Source organism: Crocodylus porosus, unplaced genomic scaffold (genome assembly GCF_001723895.1).
Source record: "Crocodylus porosus isolate Cpor-Errol unplaced genomic scaffold, CroPor_comp1, whole genome shotgun sequence".
NCBI classification, from domain to species: Eukaryota; Metazoa; Chordata; order Crocodylia; family Crocodylidae; genus Crocodylus; species Crocodylus porosus.
In genome coordinates, this window is record NW_017728943.1 from 113,901,873 (window position 1) to 113,923,920 (window position 22,048).

The 22,048-nt window shown below is 41.7% G+C and overlaps 1 protein-coding gene across 5 annotated transcripts in view; it reads right to left on the reverse strand.

Annotated features, from left to right (window-relative positions):
- Window positions 1–22,048, reverse strand: part of ZDHHC14 (zinc finger DHHC-type containing 14) — a 171,797-nt gene that overhangs the window by 58,372 nt on the left and 91,377 nt on the right. For 3 of the 5 annotated variants that reach the window (XM_019550036.1, XM_019550032.1, XM_019550034.1), the window contains exon 2: window positions 11,854–12,026. In XM_019550036.1, coding sequence (XP_019405581.1) covers window positions 11,854–12,026 — 173 coding nt within the window. The remainder of the gene's footprint in view (window positions 1–11,853; window positions 12,027–22,048) is intronic. The other 2 variants (XM_019550033.1, XM_019550035.1) reach the window with 1 other exon arrangement.

Here is a 22,048-nt window from a genome sequence, read left to right on the forward strand (position 1 = left end):
ACTATATTCTGCTTTGGCTTAGGATTGTAGATTCAATACAGGCATGGAATTTCCTTGCCCTTCTCCCTGCAAATAGCCTTAAATGCTCATAAAAAGAAAAGTTTTGCTGGGGGAAAATGTGTAAAAGCTTGATCCCATTAAAAGACCATGTTGCAGCAGTTTTGCCATCAATTTCAAAAGGGACTAAGATAACAAAATATAGTACAATGAAGATATAATGAAAAAGAAATTAATTTGTTGCTTTATTTTTTTCTATTGCAGTAAAAGTCTTGTGCAACCAGAATTCTTCATGAACGACCTTTCGCATCTGTAAGAGCATTAAACTAAATAATATGTAATGCTGAACCTACGACACTACAGAAGGTCATCTCTTTGCGTAATCATTTAAGTCATGCCGCATGTTTAATTATAAACACCAGTCTAAGAGAAGAAAAACACAGTATCCAGATAGCCAGGAACCTATACCAGAGATGCACTACTTTGTTTACAGTCAATAATCTCAGAGGCCAACACAGCATCCTACTTTAACAAAACACTGAGGATGTGATTTAAACACTAAGCTAGTGCTGTTTACTGCATTCCACTCTTAACTCTTAATCTGGTGTCTATCAAGGGTTACTGCCCTAGAAGATTATACTAATAATGCTAAGAACAGGGGTGCTCAACCCCCAGCCTGCAGGCCAGATCCAGCCCATGGGACTCCTCATAGGTCTGCAAATCTGGCAGCAGGAGAACGGTGGCTCTGATTCCCCCACTGTCAAACTGCTGTTACATGCAGTGGGGAGCCCTGGGTCCTTCATGCTGGTTCAGGTGCACAGTTTCTGTGCACAGGGCTAGTCAGGGATAGTGCCAGGCCCCAGGGCCTGATCCCAGTGGGGGGGGGCTGGAAGAAGGTGGCACCTGGCCCAAGACACAACCCTGGCTTGCTGGGGCAGGAGGAGGTGGAGCCAAGTCCCCAGAGACCAATCCCTGCAGAAGGGTGCAGCATGGGACCAATTTTGGCATGCAGGTCAAGCACTGGGCCCCTGGTATCCAATCTTGACATGCTAGGGCAGGAGGGAGTGGTGCCAGGCTGTCAGGACTGAATCCTGGCATACAGGGGTAGAAAGAGATGGCGCCTGCCTTGGAGCCTGATCTTGGGACTCAGGGCTCAATGCAACCCGTGGACTGGCCCTGCCCCACTCATCTGGCTCACAGGGCCAAAATGTTCAGCACCATTGGCTTAAAACATCTTTAATTCATTAGAAAATGTTAAGAATCACAGAACTAAAATGACAAAGCCGTAAGGGAAATACAGAGTGCTGAAGCAAGGGATTAACATAAGAGGAATGGGAGTAGGAAGGGGAACACAACTAGGTTACATAATTACAATGATAGTCAGCTAAGCCCAATGCACGTTAAACCCAATGGGTACCTCTACATGAGTGTGGAGGCTGCTGGATGTGCTCTAACTACAGTGGGTCGGAGCAGACTTGATTAATCATGTTTTAATTAATCAATTAATTGAGTCTGCAAGTGTGGTAATTACCATGCTTTAGCAGCCTCCTGTGTCCCATGTATCAGCACCTCTGCTCCCCAAACCTCCAGAGCACGTGTAAAAGTGCCCCAAGTGTCTAGTTGTGAGACCTCTTAAGATTGGCTTAAGCTTGAAACATTTCAAAAGCACATTGGGAAAACTGAGTGCTACTTTCAGCTGGTCCTCCATGAACCAAATCAATGTTATGTGGGGGCCCCTAAGACCAGGGACTAAAACTGGCCCCTGGTTCCAGGGGTTGGGGGAGAGAACCCTACCATCTCCCCAAGTTCCCTTGCTCTCACCAAACCCTCAGGGACCCTACTAACCCCCCTGCAAGCCCTGCTTACCACCCCAATCCCCCACACCCCCAGCAAATTGTGCTAGCCCCCCCAATATCCCACACAGAACCCACTTGCCCCCCATCCCTTCACAGACCCTGATAGCCGCTGATCCCCCCCTGCAGACCCAGCTTGCCCTCAGATACCCTGAATCCCCCTGCTAGCCCCCAATCCTGACTTACCTTAGATCAGGTGGCCATTTTTAACTTGATCTAACTTCCCCAAATGTCTGTATGTACTTTTAATGAGAACTAGAAAATGAGGACAGGAACAATTGGCACAGATGGACTGCAGTTGTGGCATAACATTTTGAGTTCTTTGAGGCTTTTTGAAATGCTGTAGGAAGCAACTACTTTGAACAGACATGGGGAAGCATAGAGAAGAACTTGGGAGGAGGTGTGCAGATTGAAAGACAGAGGGAATCTGTGTGAAGATATCAGCAATCTAAAGAATGTCTTTTTCATTCCCTTCACTGTAGACAGCCACCTTACATTTGGAAGCAAAACAGAGTAACCAGGCTAAATAAGCCTCTCCTCATAAGTCACATGCCTCTGCCCCTTAACCATTTTCACTGCCCTCTGCTGGAGTCTCTCCAATTTGTCCACATACTTTCTGTAGTAGGGACCCCAAAACTAGTCACGGTACTCCAGATATGGCCTCACCAGTGCTTAGGAGAGGAATAATCACTTTCTTTGACCTGCTGGCAATGCTCCTACTAACGCAGCCCAGTACAATGTCAGCCTTCCTCACAACAGGGCACACTTGGCTCATATTCAGCTCCTTTTCTGCAGAGGTAGTGCACAGCATGGTGCATGGGACTGTTCTGTCTTAACTGCAGGACTTTGCACTTGGTCCTTAATGAACTTCATGAATTTCTTTTGGTCCAAATCCTCCAATTTGTCTAGGTCACTCTGAATCCTAACCCTACCCTCCAGTGTATTACTTCCCCCAGCTTGGTGTCATCTGTAAATTTGCTGAGGGTGCACTCTATGCAATCTTTCAGGTCCTTGATGAAGACATCGAACAGAACTGGACCCAGGACTGACCCCTGGGGTACTCCACTTGATTCATGCTGCCAACTACACATCAAGCCATTGCCTAATACTCTCTGAGCCCAACGATCTACCTAGTTTTCTATCCACCTTATGGTCCATTCATCGAAGCCATACTTCCTTAGCTTGCCTGTGAGAATGTTGTGTGAGATGGTATCAAAAGCCTTGCTAAAGTATACCACATCCACTGGTCTCCCGGCATCCACAGAGCTAGTCATCTCATCATAGAAGGCAATCAGGTTGGTCAGGCATGAGTTATCCTTGGTAAATCCATGCCGACTGTTCCTAATCACCATCTTCCCCTTCAAGTGTTTAGAAATGGATTCCTTGAGGACCTACTCCATGATCTTTCAAGGGACTGAAGTGAAGCTGACTGGTCTGTAGTCCCGTAGATCCTCCTCCTTTTTCTTAAATATGGGCAGTATATTTGCCCTTTTCCAATCATCCATGACCTCTCCCAATCGCCGTGAGTTTTCAAAGATGATGGCTAGTGGCTCTGCAATCGCATTGGCTAACTCCCTCAGCACCCTCGGGTACATCCCGTCTGGCCCTGTGGGCTTGTACACATCCAACTTAGTCCCTAACCTCCTAATCTGTTCTTTTACCACTGGTGGCTGCTCACCTTCTCCCAAACTGTGCTGCCAGGTGCAGTAGTCTGGGAGCTGACTTTGCCTGCAAAGACTGAGGTGAATAATGAATTGAGTACCTCAGCCTTTTCTGCATCCTCTGTCACTAGGTTGCCTCCCGCATTCAGGAAAGGACCCACACTTTCCCTGACCCTCTTCTTATTACTGACATACTTGTCAAAACCGTTCTTGTTACCTTTCATGTCCCTTGCTAGTTGCAACACCAATTGTGCTTTGGCCTTCCCGACTTCACACCTGCATGCCCATGCAATACTCTTATACTCCTCCCTAGTTGTTTGTCCAAGTTTCCACTTCTTGTAAGTTTCCATTTCATCATTTAGCTTACTGAAGAGTTCCCTGCTAAGTCAGGCTGGTTTTCTGTCATACTTGCTAGTCTTCCTGCACCATCAAGATGGCTTGTTCCTGAACTTTCGGTAAGAGTTCTTTAAAGGACAGCTCTCCTGGATTCCTCTCACCCTCAGACTGGCTTAATCCTGCCCATTAGTTCCCTGAGCAAGTCAAAGTCTGTTTTTTCTGAAGTCCAGGGGCCTTACTCTACTGTTCTCTTTCCTTCCCTTAGGATCCTGAACTCAAATGTGATTAGGGAAAAAAATATTTTCAGTAACTCTGGCCCCCTCCAGGCTTTACAGCAGGGTCCTAAAAGTTGGTCTTTGTGCCAAGGGTGCATCTTTTACTCTTTGTAAAAAGTGCCCAAATTTGGGAGGGGGAGAGGAAACAGTTTGCCCATCATCTAAGTGATGTGTTAGTATCACTGCACTAGCTCCATCTGCACCAACCCTGCTCCAGCTTATGGGTGACCAAGTTACTGATGTGACATGCTCCCTAAAGTGGCAGATCATTCTGCATTACGGAGGCTGCGGGATATTAGACTGCTGTAGTGTTGACCTCCAAAACTGAGAGTAGGGAGACTGTTTTTGGCATCTCAGTGCCCTTCCTGATGATGCTTAGAAAGAGAAAAGGAAGCATCTGCTTAAGTAATGTGAATAAGCACTGCATGTGCCAGAGCACGGATTAAAATTAGAGGGGTATAAGGGAAAGAAAAAGTGCCTGGCCTGGCAGAAGCAGCAGGAATCACATGATGGGACATAGGTACAGCTGGTAAGAGTTTGCATCCTGGAGCTGCAAAAGCATACCTGATGGGGTTTGTGCCCTAGGGTGCTGGAATGGAGGCAAGGGGCTCAAGGTTCTGGCAACAAAGAGCAGAGTAAGAATTGGACACACTGCTGTGAGGGGAGGTCTTGCCATCAACAGCCAAGTTAACCCTCCCCAGCCCTGTTCCCATAATATTACACTACTGCTGTCATTTACCTTGCTGGCTCAAGAAAGTTAGGGGGTGGAGGGAAAGGATGGCAAGTGATTGTCAGGGATCTGGAATTTCTGTTCGCCATGGAAACACGTGGTAAAACCTGGATTTTCTCATTTTAAGGAGAAAAACCGAAATTTTCTTTTTTAAAGGAGAAAAATGCAAGAAATGATGAAGGGCAATCAGCAGGGGGCACCGTGTGTGTGTGGTAGGGGAACTGAAGCCCCCATAGTGAGGGAGGGAGGAAATTGGGCGGGGCAGGGCTGGGGTTGCTGCCGGCTTGTCTGGGAGATGTGGAGGGGTAGGGCTGGCTTCCCACCACTGCATGCACTCTTGGGAGTGGAATGGTGGAGCACATGCCACCAAGATTTGTGCACAGGGCAGGGACAGGCTCCCCACCCTGTTGCCCTCCCCCTGGGGCCATTGCAGCCTACTGGGAGAGACCTGGTGCAGCAGGGTAAAGCAGGACCAGGCAGGGAAGCTCACTGCCTCCCTGGGAGGTCCGCACCACCATGGTGAAATACCCCCTGCCTGCCTCACAGCAGCAGGGTGGTAGCATGGAGCTATGCCTCTCACTGCTGCTGCTGGGTAGGCAGGGGGTGCCTCACTATAGCAGTGTGGAACTCCCAGGGGTGGCAATGGGCTTCCCTACCCGGTCCCCTCTGTCCTGCCACGCTAGGTCCTCCCAAGTAGGCTACGGAGGCCCTGGAAGGACCACAGCAGGGCAGGGAGCCTTGAGCCTGCATCTATCCCCTTTGACGGCCTCTGCTCCAGCTGTGTCACCCATGGGGGAGGGGGAGTTGAGCTCCGCACTCTGCTCCCTGCTCAAGCCACAGCAGCCACTACCCCACTTGGGTGGCAGCTGGGGCATGGGCACTGCTGTGGGCTGCAGACCCAAGTCCCTGGCCTCATAGCCCTGGCAGCAAGGGTCCCCCTCTGGCAGGGCTGGGAGGGGCAGGGGGCTGTGGGTCAATAATGAGGGGCAATGGCATAGGGAAGGCACCAGCATATTAGGGCTGCTCAGCACCACAAAGTAGTGGGGAAGGACAGTCGCAACTGGTCCTACATTCTGGTGACAGAAGGGAGCAGGGGGAGCTCTCATTTTCCATGATAAAAAACCCAAAATCAAACACCAAAATTTATAGGCATTTAGAAGTTATTACACTGATTGACAAGATTTGTTGGGTAAAACCAATATCTTTTATTAGACTAACTAAAAGCTAGTCTGGCTGTCTTGCATGCATACCAGCCTCTGGCTTCTTTACTATTCATTTCATTCAGGAAGAGCAAAGACCAACTGCAGACACTTCCTCAGCCTGCTGAAGGGTATTTGTACCCAAAAGCTTGCAAAGAAGAATTTTTCCAACTTGTTGACTTGGTCTAATAAAAGATATCAGATTTACCCAAAGAATCCTGTCTGCTTATGTCCTTAGACCAACACGGCTACAATCTACACCATTTATAGTGATTGAGGCACTGGTAGGCTTCCAAACTGCTTTAAAACTGTAAACATATCAATAAAATATTGTGTTCAACTTATACTTTATATATAGTGTTCAACTGATACCTATCTAGATATACAGGAGACCTTCACCATTCATGGGGGGGAGGGGGCGGGGGAGGGCACAGCTTTGCTGGTGGTGGTGGGAGCCCAGCGGCGGCAAGCGTGGAGCTCCTGAGGAGCTCCTTTAAGTGTATTTAAGATGTAGGTTTGGCATTTGCGAATATTTGAAACCGCGAATGCCAAACCCGCGAATAGCAAGGGTTTCCTTTAGAGAGAGATCTAGATATCAATTAAAATATTGTGTTCAACTGATACCTATATATATAGATATCTATATCTATATATTGGTGTTTCAGTTTAAGTACAAAAAAACATGGATTTGGGGGTTTAAAATCATAGCATTTATGGAGTCGGGTGTTAAATTTTTAATCAGAGAATTTGCCATTTTTAAACAGAGAAAACCAGAATATCTAGCAATTGTTAAAACCATTCAGGTTTCAAAGTTAAGCATTCAAGAACCAGGAAATGCCAAACCTATAGTGAGGCTGTGCAATTTCATTTGACCCATTCTGCATATGCTTTATGGTGCAAAGCTTTATTATACAGATTATTTTATTTTCCATCTGATACAAACATACAACAGGGAAAATGCCTAGCTAAACACCTATAGTTGGACAACAGTTATAAAGCACTGAAAAAACCTGTCTCACAAGAGTATGTGGCGGGCATCCATAATGGACTTTGCAATATCCAAATGAAAGTTAGGCCACTTCCTACCCCAATTACTAGAAATTAGTAGGAGGGGTAAGCAGCTTCTTGCATTAACATTCAAATGCTGTTCATGTTGTTGCTCTGGTAAGGTTGAAGGCAATCAAATTACAAGACATTCTCTGCACTTTACGGCTATGTAAAAACCAAGGGTACAACTTGAGATTCCATATGCAAAGACTGGGTTCCAAAATTAAGAAGCTCATTTGTTTCTAATTAAATTAGAAGTCCTTACAAAAAAGTGGAATTTTGAATGTAATAGTTTGCAGAATGACTTCACAGCAATCTATACAGACCAATATACCTGTTCATGCATCTTGCCAAACATCCAGATGATAGTGATGAAAAATATCTGTCACAACAAGAGAACTGGCTAGTAGGAGCTATCTATACCCCAGTGAATCACTTGCAATCTGTTTCAGATTAGCAACAGTATCATCTTTATGTACAGCTATTAAAAAGGTAGGCTTTGGAGTCTTTTTAGTTAAAAAGTAGCTATTTATTACATGGATTTTACTTACAATAAATTCTTCAACCTGCATGGTTACTGGTACATGGTTACCTAGTAAATTCCAGCAGCACTGTTAACAAGATTTTTATTTCATTTTTTGCCTAAATGGTTTGGAAGATTCAGAATCAAATGTGAGAGATGGAAAATGGTCTTTGTTAGGGGCATGGACTACATAATCAATGTGGAATTCTTCTCGTGTGGGATTACTTTGCCCTATCTCATTTTACACTTTCCTGCAGCCTCTTCCAAATGGAGGTAGGAAACCCCCCTTGAAGGGTTTGTTTCTAGAACGTATGGAGTTTTCAAACATTGTCCAAAGACTCGTTTCTAGAATCTTCCAGAGTTGAAATATCAATGACTACCATATTTGGCATATTCTTTAAGAACCAGCTCTTCCCTACCTCTTAATGAAAGATCACTTGGCTATTGTACCATATGTAACCGTGATTTGCTTCTTGGTTTTGTAGTATATTTCCTACCTGAATCAGTAAAGAAAAAATCTCCTTCCTTCACTGGAGATCTCTTACTTCTGAGCCAGTAGTTCTCAATTTTTTTCATGCAATGTTTACAGGTTACAACAGACAAGAAAACAGTTCTGGACTCCTGGACAACTACCACCCCTCCTATTTAGCCCCAAAGAGGAAGGGGGCAGGGAAGCGAAAGGGGGTGGAACTAGGAACTATCATGTGGACGTATCTGCAAATTTTTTCCTCCAGCTCAGTTTGAAATCCCAGGTTTAGCCAAGAAAATAGATTATTTGTCCTATTCTACCAGTACCCTAACTGTATCCTCTGAATATAAAGAAGCTGCCCCATAAACATTCTATAATTTTGTTAGGGTTACCCATTTTTCTTCCCTTCCCAGGTGGCTGTTGCTCATTTGATCAAAGACCAAGGAAAGACAACTTCTGTAATTTCTACATCTTGTCTGAAACAGCACTTATTCATATTCAAAACACTCTTAAAGAAGAATATGCTGTGCTTGGCAAGGTAAGAATTCTGCAGCTAATTCAAAGTCAAAATGCTATCAATTTCCAAATTAGTCAATAAATGCAACAGCTGTTAGGACTGAAGTTCTTACCTACTATCACTTCTATGTGTTCCTTAGCTTTACACTAGGCTTCAGTTTCTTAAACTTTTGTAAAGATCCTAAATAACTATCGAACACTGGATATCATTCTATCTAAAATGCCTGATTAGTACATTAAGTCATTTGGCATTCATCTAAAAGGCGTGTTTCAAATCTTAAGAACAAGTCCAAATGGTGTATGCATGTTAGAATGTTCTCAATTCATTTCTGAGGTAACACAGCTTGAGAAACTGAGAAGAACTCCAATTAAGGCATACACGATCAACATCCGCAGAGACTGTCTCTTACCAAAACACAGTCTGCGTGTAGAAACTGTGAGCTAACGCTTTTAGAACATTCCAAAAATCAATAATTTGTAGTTGATATATCTGCTCCAATCAAACTGATTTACACACACACAGTTTCCAAAGATGGCTTACAACTTAAAATAAATAAATAAATAAATAAAATTAACGAATACTGTATAAAGTAGCCATTCAAACCTTTTCCTATTAGCAGGAGCAAAAGTTAGTCAAGCTTATCTAAATTTTACTTATCCCAAGAAAATGATTTTCCTGGAATAGTTTTTAACTTGCTTCTAATTTGCAAGTACAAATATAGAGCTAAGGGAGGAAGGGAGATTAATAAAACCTGAATACAAAAATATTCCATCTTTCCAGATGTGGTACAGTACAATTTGCAGGGGACACTGTTGTATTAATGTGCTTTAACCTTTACCTGAAGAGACCTCCTCCTGATCTCACAGACCAGTGTATCCATTCAAAGCCTCTCTTATGAAAAGGTCAACAAGTGGGCCAATTATCAAATGAGGTAACGTAAATTCTCTCTCCTCTCTCGCGAATTGAATCGAGGCCGAATTTATTTCACAAGAACTTTCACATAATTGTCAGATAGCAATTTTTGTTGAAAAAATAAACTTTTATTCATATAAATATAAAAACTTAAAAAAATAACTGAAATATTCACCCTATCCAACTTCTATTGCTATCTTAGGGAACTTAAACATATGCAGCAAGGCTACTCCAACATGCTGTAATTACAGAGCATCAGATTAAACATGAGTGTGGTAATTAGCGTGCTCCAGACGACTCTAGTGTCTCATGTATTAGCGTCCCCACACTGAAAAACAGTGGCTAGGGTGCTTTAACTAAAGCTCATTTAGTTAAAGCACCCCCACCGCCATTTTTCAGCACGGGGACACTAATACATAAGACACTTTGGGTGCTTTAATTAGGGCAGCTCTTGGAGCTGCCCTAATTAAAGTGCCTCTCCCCCTACCCCTCCAGGAACACATGTATAAAATGTTTAAAAGGCCTTGACATTCTTAACATCTTTTACTCAGCAATACAAATGTATTGCTCTCTTTCAAAAGTGAGTAATTTGTAACAAGTCCAATTATACTTTTGGGAAGTGTTTGAACCTAATATTTGTCATGGGAGCAGGATATAGGAAGAGGGCTTGCAGCTGAGATGATGCTTGGTTTGACAGCTGAGGGAGAGGAAATAAGGAAGCCTCTGAATAACAGTAAGAGTTAACCAGTTGAGAGAAGGACAGATTTGAACAGCCAACAACAAATGCCAGAAAATAAAACAAATATTCCTCCAATTGCAATGGCCATATTTTCTTAATACAATACTCATCTTTCCCCCAAAATTCAGCCCCTCCAAAAATTGAGGTGCTTGAATGAAGTGGGGAAGCTAATTTTCTGCCTGTCATATAAGCACCGGGTTTTGAGAAACGCTGTACAATGTAGCAGTTATTCTCTTACTATTTAGGCAGCGAAGGGAATCAATGGACTTAACAGTTCATTACTCTTCACTCCACAAACATCTCTCCTTAATATCCTTATGTTCCACTAACCAAGCTAACTTTTCTTAGGGCAATTTTGGTGATTGCTAGCTGTTCCTGTTCTCTGTCCTCCGGTTTTACAGCCATAGAAACTCTCTAGCTTTAGTTTTCTTCAAAATCATAGATCCACCCATCTTCAACAGTAATTAGGGTTTCAACCTTTCAGTTACGCAGGGGGTTGGAGTGATAAGGGGGAGGTAGGAGCGCCCGTATTTTTTAAAATCATCAGCTATACCAAATTAGCTTGGACTTTAACAACTGCTATATCTTCACTCTGGGATTCACAGGCACAAAAATTCCATAATTGGAACTAAGGACTCCTATAGACATGCAGGAACCCTGCTGACGCTCTAGAAATCCAGCACATTGGAGTGGACTGGATTGATTGATTCTGCCGGAACACAGAAACTGACATACTCCGGCAGTGCCGTGTGTAGATCAGTGTCCACGTGCTGAAAAAATGGTACTCTGAAATAAAACATTTGATGACCTTTAGTTCAAAGTGCCCTGTCACCATGCCACCATGTTTTCAGCGCAGAGACACTGATACACATGACATGTGAGTGCTTTTAATTAGCACAGCTCACTAATTAAAGCACCCAGCACCACATGCCAAAGCATGTGTAATAATACCCTTAGATATAATTTTCTTGCTGAATTAACCACAGTAAAAGCTAATTTCTGTCATAGTTGCATGGATTCTACATGAATAAAAGCATAATAAAAAATTAATTGTCATCGCTGAAACAGTACAGTCTTCTTGGGACTACGTCTTAGTGTATATTTGTACAGTGTTTCACATAAATCATCCTGTTCCTATCTAGAGGCTTAGATACTATCACAATATAAAAATATCATAATTAGACAAGACCTGTCACTAAAGATATGCTACTTAAGAAACTGAAGGATTTTAAGAACTTGTACATTGATATTGAGTTACTTTTCCTACTATAAACACTTTTAAAAGTACAAGATTCTTTTCCTGCGCACCCGAGCCTTCTTCCATATTTACGAAGTAGATAAGTGATACATTACAGCACCAACTAATGGTCTGGGCCCAATACTACTGTTGGCATTTTCTGATGGCAGAATTAATCAATTGCCTTTGAGAATGTGTCAGTACTACTTCTGTTACTCAGTGTCACTATTCTAGTGTGGTTACTGTTGTGAGATGGAAGTTACTACTTGAATGAGCTGAGCACACCACATTCAGACAATGCACACATGCACGCACCCCTTCCCCCACAGTTGGAAGGAAAGTGAAGAGATCAACAGACCTTCCGTGTTACCTATTTGCCTTTCCAGGTCTGCTGCTTCATCTGGTGTTGCCCGTGGGAGGACGCCCGGATCACTGAAACTAGTGCGCAGCAGGGTGCCCATCACGAAAAAGAAAAGAATTCCACCTATTGCAGGAATAGCAGGTGTAATCTTCTCTGACAAGTATGGACAACTGAAAGAAAAGGGGAAAAGGCAAAACAATACGTTAAGGCCCCTAATATCAAATAGTGAGGAACATGCTAAAATAAACTCAGTGTCACTTGCAATTAAAGGAGACTATCAAGACTATACATTATTTTGAGCCTAGACTGCTTGCAGCAGAATGCTATGCTCATGTTTACTAAAGCAGTAAGTTGGTTTTAAAAAGCCATCCCCTACCACCATCACCTAGTATGCGTTTACTACACAGCATGCAGTTGATATTTTGCTCATCAGAGAGCAGTAGGCTTTATAATGATTGAGATTACTGCTTAGATTCTGTGGGGTTGGCATTGGGTATTATAATAAAGCTTGTTTACAGTCTGAGACAGGACAGGCCTGAAAATAAATCTGCACATAAAATAATAATGAAAAAGTGAAAAAAACTTAAAATGAATTCTACAAAATGAATTACAGCAGAGGAGATGCATGAGGATGTATGTAAATGGTATGTGTTCCTTCTCGTCAGCATTCCCTCCATTTGAGGATGATCTCTACTATGGCTCATCTATGGGTCTTGAGGTGACTTGAGTCCAATCCTTGAGCTACAGACCCACCCACAGAAGATTCAGATCTTTCCGCAGAGGAGAGTATGCCATAGATTAGGATTTCTTTCCTTTTCCTTCCTCCATTCCTCTCATCGTTGCTTCAGTGGCAACTTGCTTACCTCGAAACATGCTGTTACTTGGTTGGGGTTGCAGCATCATTGGAGTTGGTCAACAGCCAGCTCCTCCAAGCTCTTGATGTCAGCATCCATTTTCTTCGGGTATACATTCAATGTGTCCTTGTAGTATTTCCTCTGGCCATTGCAAAGTCTCAGGCCATTACTAAAAACGTGGAGTAGAGCACTTGTGTCGGGAGTTGAGCACCTGCAGACAATGCCTGGTCCAGCAAAGTTGATGCTCAAAGATCACTGACTCAATGCTGATAACCAATGCTTCAGCAAGGAAGCTGGCATTTGTGCAGTGATCTTCCCACTTGATGTGGAGGATTTTCCAGAGGCATCATTGGTGATACCTCTCCAAGCTTTTGAGAAGATGATGGTGGGCCACCCACATCTGTAGAGGGGAGTGGGGATGATGACTGCATTGTAGACCTGGATCTTGCTTGGTGTTTTTCCAGAGATCACAATTAATAAAGACATGCTGAAGGAATTTCCCAAAGGAGGTACTTGTGCATCAGATCCTGCGCTGAATCCCCACCTCAATGTTCACTCTGAGAGAGGTGGCTACTGAGGTAAGAGAAGTGCTTGACTACCTCCAGGGTCTTCATCTCTATGTTAATTTGGGGCAGGTGGAGTCACAGTCATGGCTTGGAGCAAGCTGAAAAAGAACTTCAGTCTTCTCAATATCGAGAGACCCAAAGTTTGGTAGGCTTCTCTGAAAAGATCCAATGTGATCTTGAGGTTTTCCTCTGTGCACAGGAATAGCACAGTTGTCAGGTTCAAGGTCAAGGATGATTTTTGACTGAAAACATCCCAGATTGAAGAGTTCTCCATCTGTTTGGCATTCTATGTCAATACCAGTAGGAAGGTAGCCCTTAATGAGAACCAAAACTACTATAAAAAAAATGGAGAACAGAGTTGGGCAATGACACATACTTGTTTGACCTCTGCTTGGATGAGAAACGGATCCATCTCCAATCTGCTACATAGGACAGTCACAGTCACGTAGTCATGAAGAAACCTCATAACCTTTTAGGTACTTTTCAAGATATTCAACTTTGGCTAGTGCTTTTCACAAGGCTTTGCAATTGATGGAATCAAAGGCCTTTGTGAGGTTGATGAAGGCCATATATTCCTAACACTTTTCTTGGACGTGGTTGGCAACAAAGTTTATATCAGTTGTCCCACAGGAAGGTCTGAAACCACACTGAAATTCTGGCAGGACTTCCTCAGCAAGAGGTAAAAGACAGTTTATAAGGGTGTGGGAAAGGATTTTCCCTTTTGTGGAAAGGATGGTGATACCTTGATAGTTCCCACACATAGACTTATCTCCTTTATTAAAGCTAGTCATGATGTTGGCATTACTCAGGTCCCCTGGAATCTCTTAATCGTTCCAATTTCATAGAATAAATTCACAGAATCTCAGTACCAGTTTCTCACCAGCAGCCTTATAGATTTCACCAGGTAGGCCATCTGGTCCAGTAGCCTTGTTGCTCTTGGTTTCCTTAATGGCATGCCAGACTTCTCCTAGGGTTAAGACAGGTTAGTGAGGGATCCCCTTTCTGCATGTTGGGGGATGGACTCAGTGTTGGTGCCTGGAAAAAACTATGCATGTCATGTTTGTCAGCATAAAGCTGGATCTCCTTGGCTTTACCACCACTGCATTGCCCATGTTGTATCTCACTAGTTCCCTGGAGACAATGGCATCTAATGTGAGGTCTTAAGCTACAGCGTGCTGTACTTAGGCACTAAGCAGTATAACACTATTAAATGTCAATAGCATGTTAAATGCTGCTGGGTTGTCAAGTATTAACTTGGCATATGCACTAATGGAAATGAACCAACCCATCTCTATCATAGAATAGGGAGGGTCAAAAAACCCAGCCCTCTTGACATGAGCCCTACATGAAATGTTCACAATATTCATTTATTTCATTTAAAGAATGTTTCTAACCATCACTGCGACACACAGATTTCCAGATATGCACATAGTATGCTGAAACAATAAAACATTCTTTAATTCCCTTTAACTTGCACAATGAATTGAATACCCCTATCCTAAACTAACATTTAAAGAGTTTAAAGAGTATTTAAAGAGTTAAGGGATAGTCAAGAAGGGGGAAAATGAATCTTGTGGCTTAGTTGAAAGAACAGTCCTAAAACATTCAAACACTGGTGAATGTTATTCCAATTGGCCCTTTTAAACATCAGTCACCAATGCCCAGATACAAAAAGATAGTTAGGTAACTAATTGCCGTTAAAATGAAGAGGGGTTTGGCACCAAAACATTTTCCTGGTTCTGGCCCATATTCCCTTAATATCAAAGAAACCAGACAGAAACAACCAAACAGAGTATTTTATACAACTCAAACCATTATACTGGTCAATTATATCCTGCACATGGTGAATTATTAAAATCCAAATTATTGTATTAGACAAACAATAATGCTAATGTGTTCTATGAAGCATTATGGACCAAATTGTAAGGAATATGCATTATAATGAATACTAAATATAGCATAATTCATTCTGATGCATACTTAAAGCTATACTCAAAGAAACTGTAACAAACTACAGGTCTATGGAGAAAATAAGGGCTGGAGATGCAGCTCAAGTTACCTTTCACATCTCTACCATGAAATCATAAGAGAGAAACGTTTAGGACAGATGTCAAAGTAGCTCAGCAGATAACATCTGGATACCCACTTTATCTAAAATCATTCTAGAAATGATTGTCCAAGAACAGATGCTAACAGCCATCATAAATAATTTACTGCATCATATGCAGTAAGTTTGTGCTAACATTACATGAAATTGCAAGGAAAGAAAAATCCAACTCCCCATATTGAAAGACGAAAAAAGCCCTGTGCTACAGGGCAAGTGACAAAACTATCAGAGTATTAAAAACTCTTGATAAATATTTAGCTAAATCACAATCTCAAATTCTGAAGAAAGATGGAATGATTCATTTGAAGATGTTCTTGCTCTTTATAGATGCAAAGTTAAGCTACCACAACCATCAGTGCATCTACTTCAAGCTTAAGGTTACCAATTCTGATCTGGAAGAAACAAAGTTAGTTAATGTTCATAAAAATGGGAAGATGCCAAGCACTACGTAAGTGCTAATTAGCAATAATGACACTTGGGCTCAACTGCCCCAATTCTTCATGAATTTAAAAATCATTTCCATCTGACAATCTGTTATTTAATATATAATTTAAGCCTAGGAGGAATCATTACATCTTTGTCTGATCTATACAAAGTGTAGGGCAAAGATTTCACCAAGTTACTCCTACATAGGACCCGATAGCGTGTCTCTTACAACTTACATGTAATTCTTTAAATTCTTCTTCTTTAAGGAGGCAATCCTTCCTCAAATTACAGTAATTTTTTTTTAAAAATGCCTCCTTGTTTCTGCCTTGTGTTTGCTTTTTGTATTTGATAGCATTCTGTGGAGTCCATTTCATTCAGAGGTACTTCCTGTCTCATGGACCTTTATGAAGATAGCAATACATCAGACACTGAGGGAAGAGCTCATGTGTACATCCTGCCACAGGCTTTGTAAGAGGATGTTTTCTATTAACAGGAACAGAAAGGCTGACACAAGAAAAAGCAGGCCAGCATGTTCAGAGCAAATCTATATAACCGTGGTATGATTATTCTCAGCCCATGTAGGTCTCTGCTTTGAAAAGGTGGTGAGCAGAAAAGAAAGCTCATCTTTAAAGAACTTTTTTTAAAACCTCATGCTACACAGGAGATCCCAGTCTACATTGTCATAGATTTACTGATTTTTATTACAGCTGGCACCAACCTTAAGTCTACATTTCTGCAAACATAATCCAGAGAAGCCGGGCTGAATTTCAACGTAAAAACTAGGTTTTCCAAAAATCTTGTCTTTTTTTTCCTCCCCTTGGTTGTTGAGTTCATTTTTTGAGGCTGTGTTTGAAGGTTAGCGTAAGCGTAGGAGGAAAATGAAATCTGCTGGAGGACTAGTCTGTCACTGCTGGATAAAAATAAAACACTAGTGCTGAACACAGATAATTATCAAGGACTGCCCCATGAACTAAGCATGCCTAAGGAATACTAAAGCAAGTCTCCTTAACCCCTCATAACCATTTAAATGGTGTAATTACATTTAGATAGGGCAATAAGGTCTGTAGAAAAGAAGGCACATACAAAAAACGCAAAGAGGACACAGAAAGAAACCTACAACCTTTGAGCTCTTCAGCAAACCAGGGTTTAGCAACGTTTTTAGGAAGAGTGGCAAAAACACCCTTATAAGATGTTGGTATGCCGGGGTGGATGGCGTGGGAGCCACAAGGGGTCCGATTCTTGTCATGGCAGTGCAATCCCAGCCCCTTCCCTACTCCCAAGACATGCAAAGCAAAATGCCTTTATGTGCCATGCTCTGGCACCCATGCTGGGAGTTGCCTACCCCTGCACGAAAAAGATTAAGGCTTTTCTAAACAGAGTTCACTTATTCTCTGGTAGGGAGATACAGGAAATGACAAATCCAGTGTTGACTGTTAAAGGGTTGCCTCTGGAGATATAAAGAAATTGGCAACAGCAAACAAGTACAGCAACTAACTACAAACAAAACAAAGAAAAAGTTTTCTCTCTCTGAGCAACTGGAAATTTTTTTTGCCTAAATCTTTCACCTAACCTGCATCTGTAATTTGAACAAAAACCCATAATGCAAGAGAGCCTGGATTTATGCAAGATGTACAACACTATAAACCACAAATATAGCCATCTACAGAATCTTAAATTCAAGCTCATGTACATGCATTGTGTTACCTAAAGCAAACACTTGTGCAAGCAGCTTTTCACTGTTTTCTCTGATAAATGGGCAAAACGGTGTAAGAGACAGCAGCATAATAAATGAGAGGAACCAAATAATATAACAGAACCATTCATAATTTCTCTTATCTACATCACTAAGTATTACTTTATCTCCAATTCCCAAGATACTGTTCGTTTAGCATACATATGCTGCTTTACCAATAGCTGTTGGCATAAAGTACGGTCTACTGATAAAAACAAAAAAGAGAAAGTTGACTGACATTAGGACTTCTGTGTGCTGTTCCCAGCTGTTATGGCTCACTGTCTGCACAGGGTGTGCTACTTAATGCAGGGATTCTAAAACTCTGGAACTCCTTATTTCCCTTTCCCTACATACCTGGTACATTTGACTCCCAATTTTGTGAGGTGACCAAGAAAATAATCAAAAGCTCAATTGTGACCATGCCTAGTTTAAAGATGAGAACTAGACACTCAGAAATAGATGTAACCCCCCCCAAAAAAACAACAACAAAAAAAAAACACAACACAGGCTAAGATGTTTGATTAGATGAATATGGATTATTTCATTAGAGGTAGATTTGTGAGTTATCAGGATAACAAAACTACCAAAAACTATGTTTGTAAAGGAAGGAGCCAAAGACAGAAGGTGAAGGATGCCCACAAGAAAAGGAAGACGGTAGGATATCAACCTAAAAAACATGACACCAAAGGAGCAGAGATAAGTAACTTCACTGTTAAAAAAAACCCCAAAACACACAAACATTCAGTTTAACATCAATGGTAAGAAAATTCTTGGTAACTGTATCATCCTAATGGATATAGCAATACTTAGAAAAGCATGATTTAATTAAGGGAAGCAGCATGGATTCAGGCCATGGAGGTCAAGCTTCATTCTGCTTCTGGATTTTTTTCAAAATATTACTGCTACCATATCAGAAATTCAACTGATGTAATACACTTTGAATTACATGAAAATTTTCCATGTCATAGATAAATGGTTAAAGTGAAGAGACAAGCCACAAAATAGAAAAAAACAGGGTCCTGAACAAAAGTATTTTCATTGCAAGAAGGAAAGCGTAGAGTTGTACTAAGGAATCAACCTCTAGAAGAGTGCACATGTACATCTTAGATTACCAAGCATGACCTACATCAGTGTACTCAGATTTTTTCAACTTCAAGTAGCCTCCATATCTTTTTATTTTTGGTCTTTCAGCACCCTACTTCAAAATTGAATTTATTACACTGCATAAAAATAATATATATTTATTTACAATGAACTGGTCCATTATCCCACTTGTAGACAGGGACAGAAACTAACTCTCTCCTGGCAACCTGTGAACGCAGAGGGCAACTGCTATCTCCTTCTTGGGGGTCCCATGGGTTTCTTGAGAGATGGGGAGATGGTACACTTAAGCTTGAGGCAGCTTTACCAAGGCTGAATTGAAGAGCTAAGGAAGAAAGGAAGTGGAGACTTTGTCGCAGCCTCAACCAATGCCTGATGCTCCATGGGTGCCAGGCAGGCTCTTCTTCTTCTCATGGCAAATGCCACTTGATCTTAGCTTGCCAGGCAGCCCAGCTGGCACTTGAGGGGACAGCTTGCCTAGCATGCTGGGAGAAGATAAGATCTAGAAAAGTTTTGGGGGGTTTTTGTCCTTTAACATTGGAAATGTTAAAGAGACATGCAGGAAGATAGGTGCTCGTAATGGATTTTAAATATCTAACTACCATAGAAAATCCAAGCCTCAGCTTTTAATACTATTTTCCATTTCCTTCACTTTCAGTAAGCTCAGAATAGCCTCCAATGAAGTCTAAAAATGTACTCTGTGTGTGTGTTAGTTATATGCATGCCTATAGCAACGTAAAATAAAATAAAAAGTCTTACCTTATAATATATATTTAGTTCTGAATAATAGCTGTATAAACTTTTGAATTCTTTTAGGTACATCCTCTCATATAGTCACTTCATAAAAATGAAAATGTAAATGTTACTACTTATGGCTTCATTTTCAATAGTGATGGAAAGGCTATTTCTTCAAGCATTAACCTCTTATATTAAATATAATTTTAGATTTAAAATCAAATTTTAGTTTGAATAGATAATACAGTTGTCTTCCAGTATAAGTTTTATAGCTGCCTCCAAGGTAGACTTTATATTTATTCATAAGTATGCTTTGTTTTTTTGGAGGGGAAGCGAAGAGAAATTAAATTTATCGTGGCACTTTTGGAAGTTCTAATGTGTTTTAACACTTGCTTACCTTGCGTTTTTACAGATTAAATGAATTTCATTATCTTCTTCCACTCAGTTGGGGCCTAGTTATTAGTGATGCTATTAGTGTAAAACAGAATATTTAGCAAGGTCAATAAGATTACTGTTAACTCTTAGGTGGGAAATAAAAGTTTGCTTGCTAGATATCCCAAAACAAGTATGACAGGCCACAAAAACAAAGAGTGTAGTTTACATTTGAAATAAATCCAAATGTATTATGGTTACAGAAATACACAATGAGGCACCCAAACACAACAGTGGCAACCCTGAAGAAAAAACATAAAAAAATGTATTTCCACACATCAATTTAATATCATCCAAGTTTATAAACACTACCATGCACTACTGTATGATTGTAAAGTTACTGGATGGTGTCATTATAGGTAGCAAATAAGGTTGTTTAGGTTAGAGTTACTATATGTCTGCGTTTTCCCAGACATGCCCTCTTTTTGGGTCTTTCCACATCCATTCATTCGGGTGATTTTTTAAAACATCAGCAAATGTCCAGGATTTTGCTCTGCTTAGCATCAAAGTGTTTTTCCTGGCACTTCCCAGCTAGCAAGGAGCTGCTTGGGGCTAGGGCAGGGGCGTGCAATTATTTTGGGCAGAGGGCCGCTTACTGAGTTTCCGGAAGCCATTGCGGGCCACATGACAGGCAGCCCAGGGCAAATTAATATTAATTTTCTAAATTTTTTAGGGGCCCCATGGGCCAGATAGAATGGCCTGGCAGGCTTCATCTGGCCCCCAGGCTGCATTTTGCCCACCTCTGGGCAAGGGGGAGAACAACTGGAGGCAGAAGGCATCATATATGTCTGCACATTCATGTGGCTGGCATGCAGCCAGGCAGGGAGGTAGGAGCATTCCCTGCAGCTGGATGCAGTATGACTATCAGGGGTAGGAGGAGACAGGAAAGTTGTCGAGCCCCAGGGACTACAGCAGGGCGGTGGAGGTGCCTACCCCTCCTGGAGGGGCAATGGGGTGAGCGGGACCTTTCATGGGCAGCAGGGAGCTGCGTGCCTATACTTGCAGGGGTGGGGCAGCCAGCACATGCTGCAGGGCTGGAGGGGGGAGCGGGGGGGTGCAGGTCAGGAGTAAGCAAGGCTGGGGGGTAGAGGGCTCTCAGGAGTGAGGGGCACTGGCAGGGCTGGGGGGGCAGAGGACTGTGGGTCAGGAGCAGGCAGTGTCAGGGGGCTGTGGGTCAGGAGTGACAGGTATCCTCCTTTTTTGAAACTGGAAATATGGTAACCCTAGTTTAGGTACTTCAACAACTTTAAAGTGAATATTAATATACTTGAATTCAAGTTGAGTCTTAACTCTGAATTTTCTGAGTTTATGCTGCTTTTGGGAAAATATTCAAACTTAACACCAGTTTACTTCAGTGTTTATCTGGAAACAGATAAACATATCATAGTCCCATTCTGTACAAAAACATCCCCACATTCTCAGTGCTTGATTATTATACAAAAGATTACAGATGATAGGGAAGCAGAGCCTTGGACCACACAGTAAAGGGTAGCAGTATTATTCTTTAAAATCTATTACTTCATGTAAGTAGAAGTCTTAAATTCAGCAGAGAATATCATTAGCTATCAATTAGCATTCTGAGTGGCAAGGTGCAAATCTAGTGAAATAGCTTAAGGCCTAACTTCCAAAAATCCATATACAAACTTGGCAGGGACTGACTTTTTAATGTTGATATCAACATAGGGCCGTACAAAGCAGAAAAGACTACATAGTCGTTTTTCCTCAGACCACCCACTGTGTGCAGTATAACTCATAAAACCAATAACTAAATTCAACATTGGTGTACTACCACCAAGTTTGATTTGTACTGGGAAGAGATTTTGGACCTAGGAACTGAATTAAGCCATAGGCAGCATGAATATGAATGTGACACAACAATCCACACATATTCTCTTTAGTTTGCTGTAGAAGATGTGCTACAATCAAAATAACCCAGAATGACCTCTTCTTTTCTATTGCTACAAGAATAAGCGCTAATGGTCAACTGTCAAAGCATAAAGCAGTGGTTAGATGGGATTAAGCAATGCAAAAAGTCTGTCTGAAAAAACAGCTAAAAAAAAAATTGCATCTTCCATACTGGCAAAAACATTCTACCTCACTACACTTAAAAATTCTTCCTCTCCACCCAATCCAAGCAGAGTTTTTAAAATGTTGATTATATAAAGTCATTTATTTTGGTAGAAAACTTCAGAGTCAGGTGGGAGATAAGCAAGGAAATCTTTTGATTCATTCTGTATCA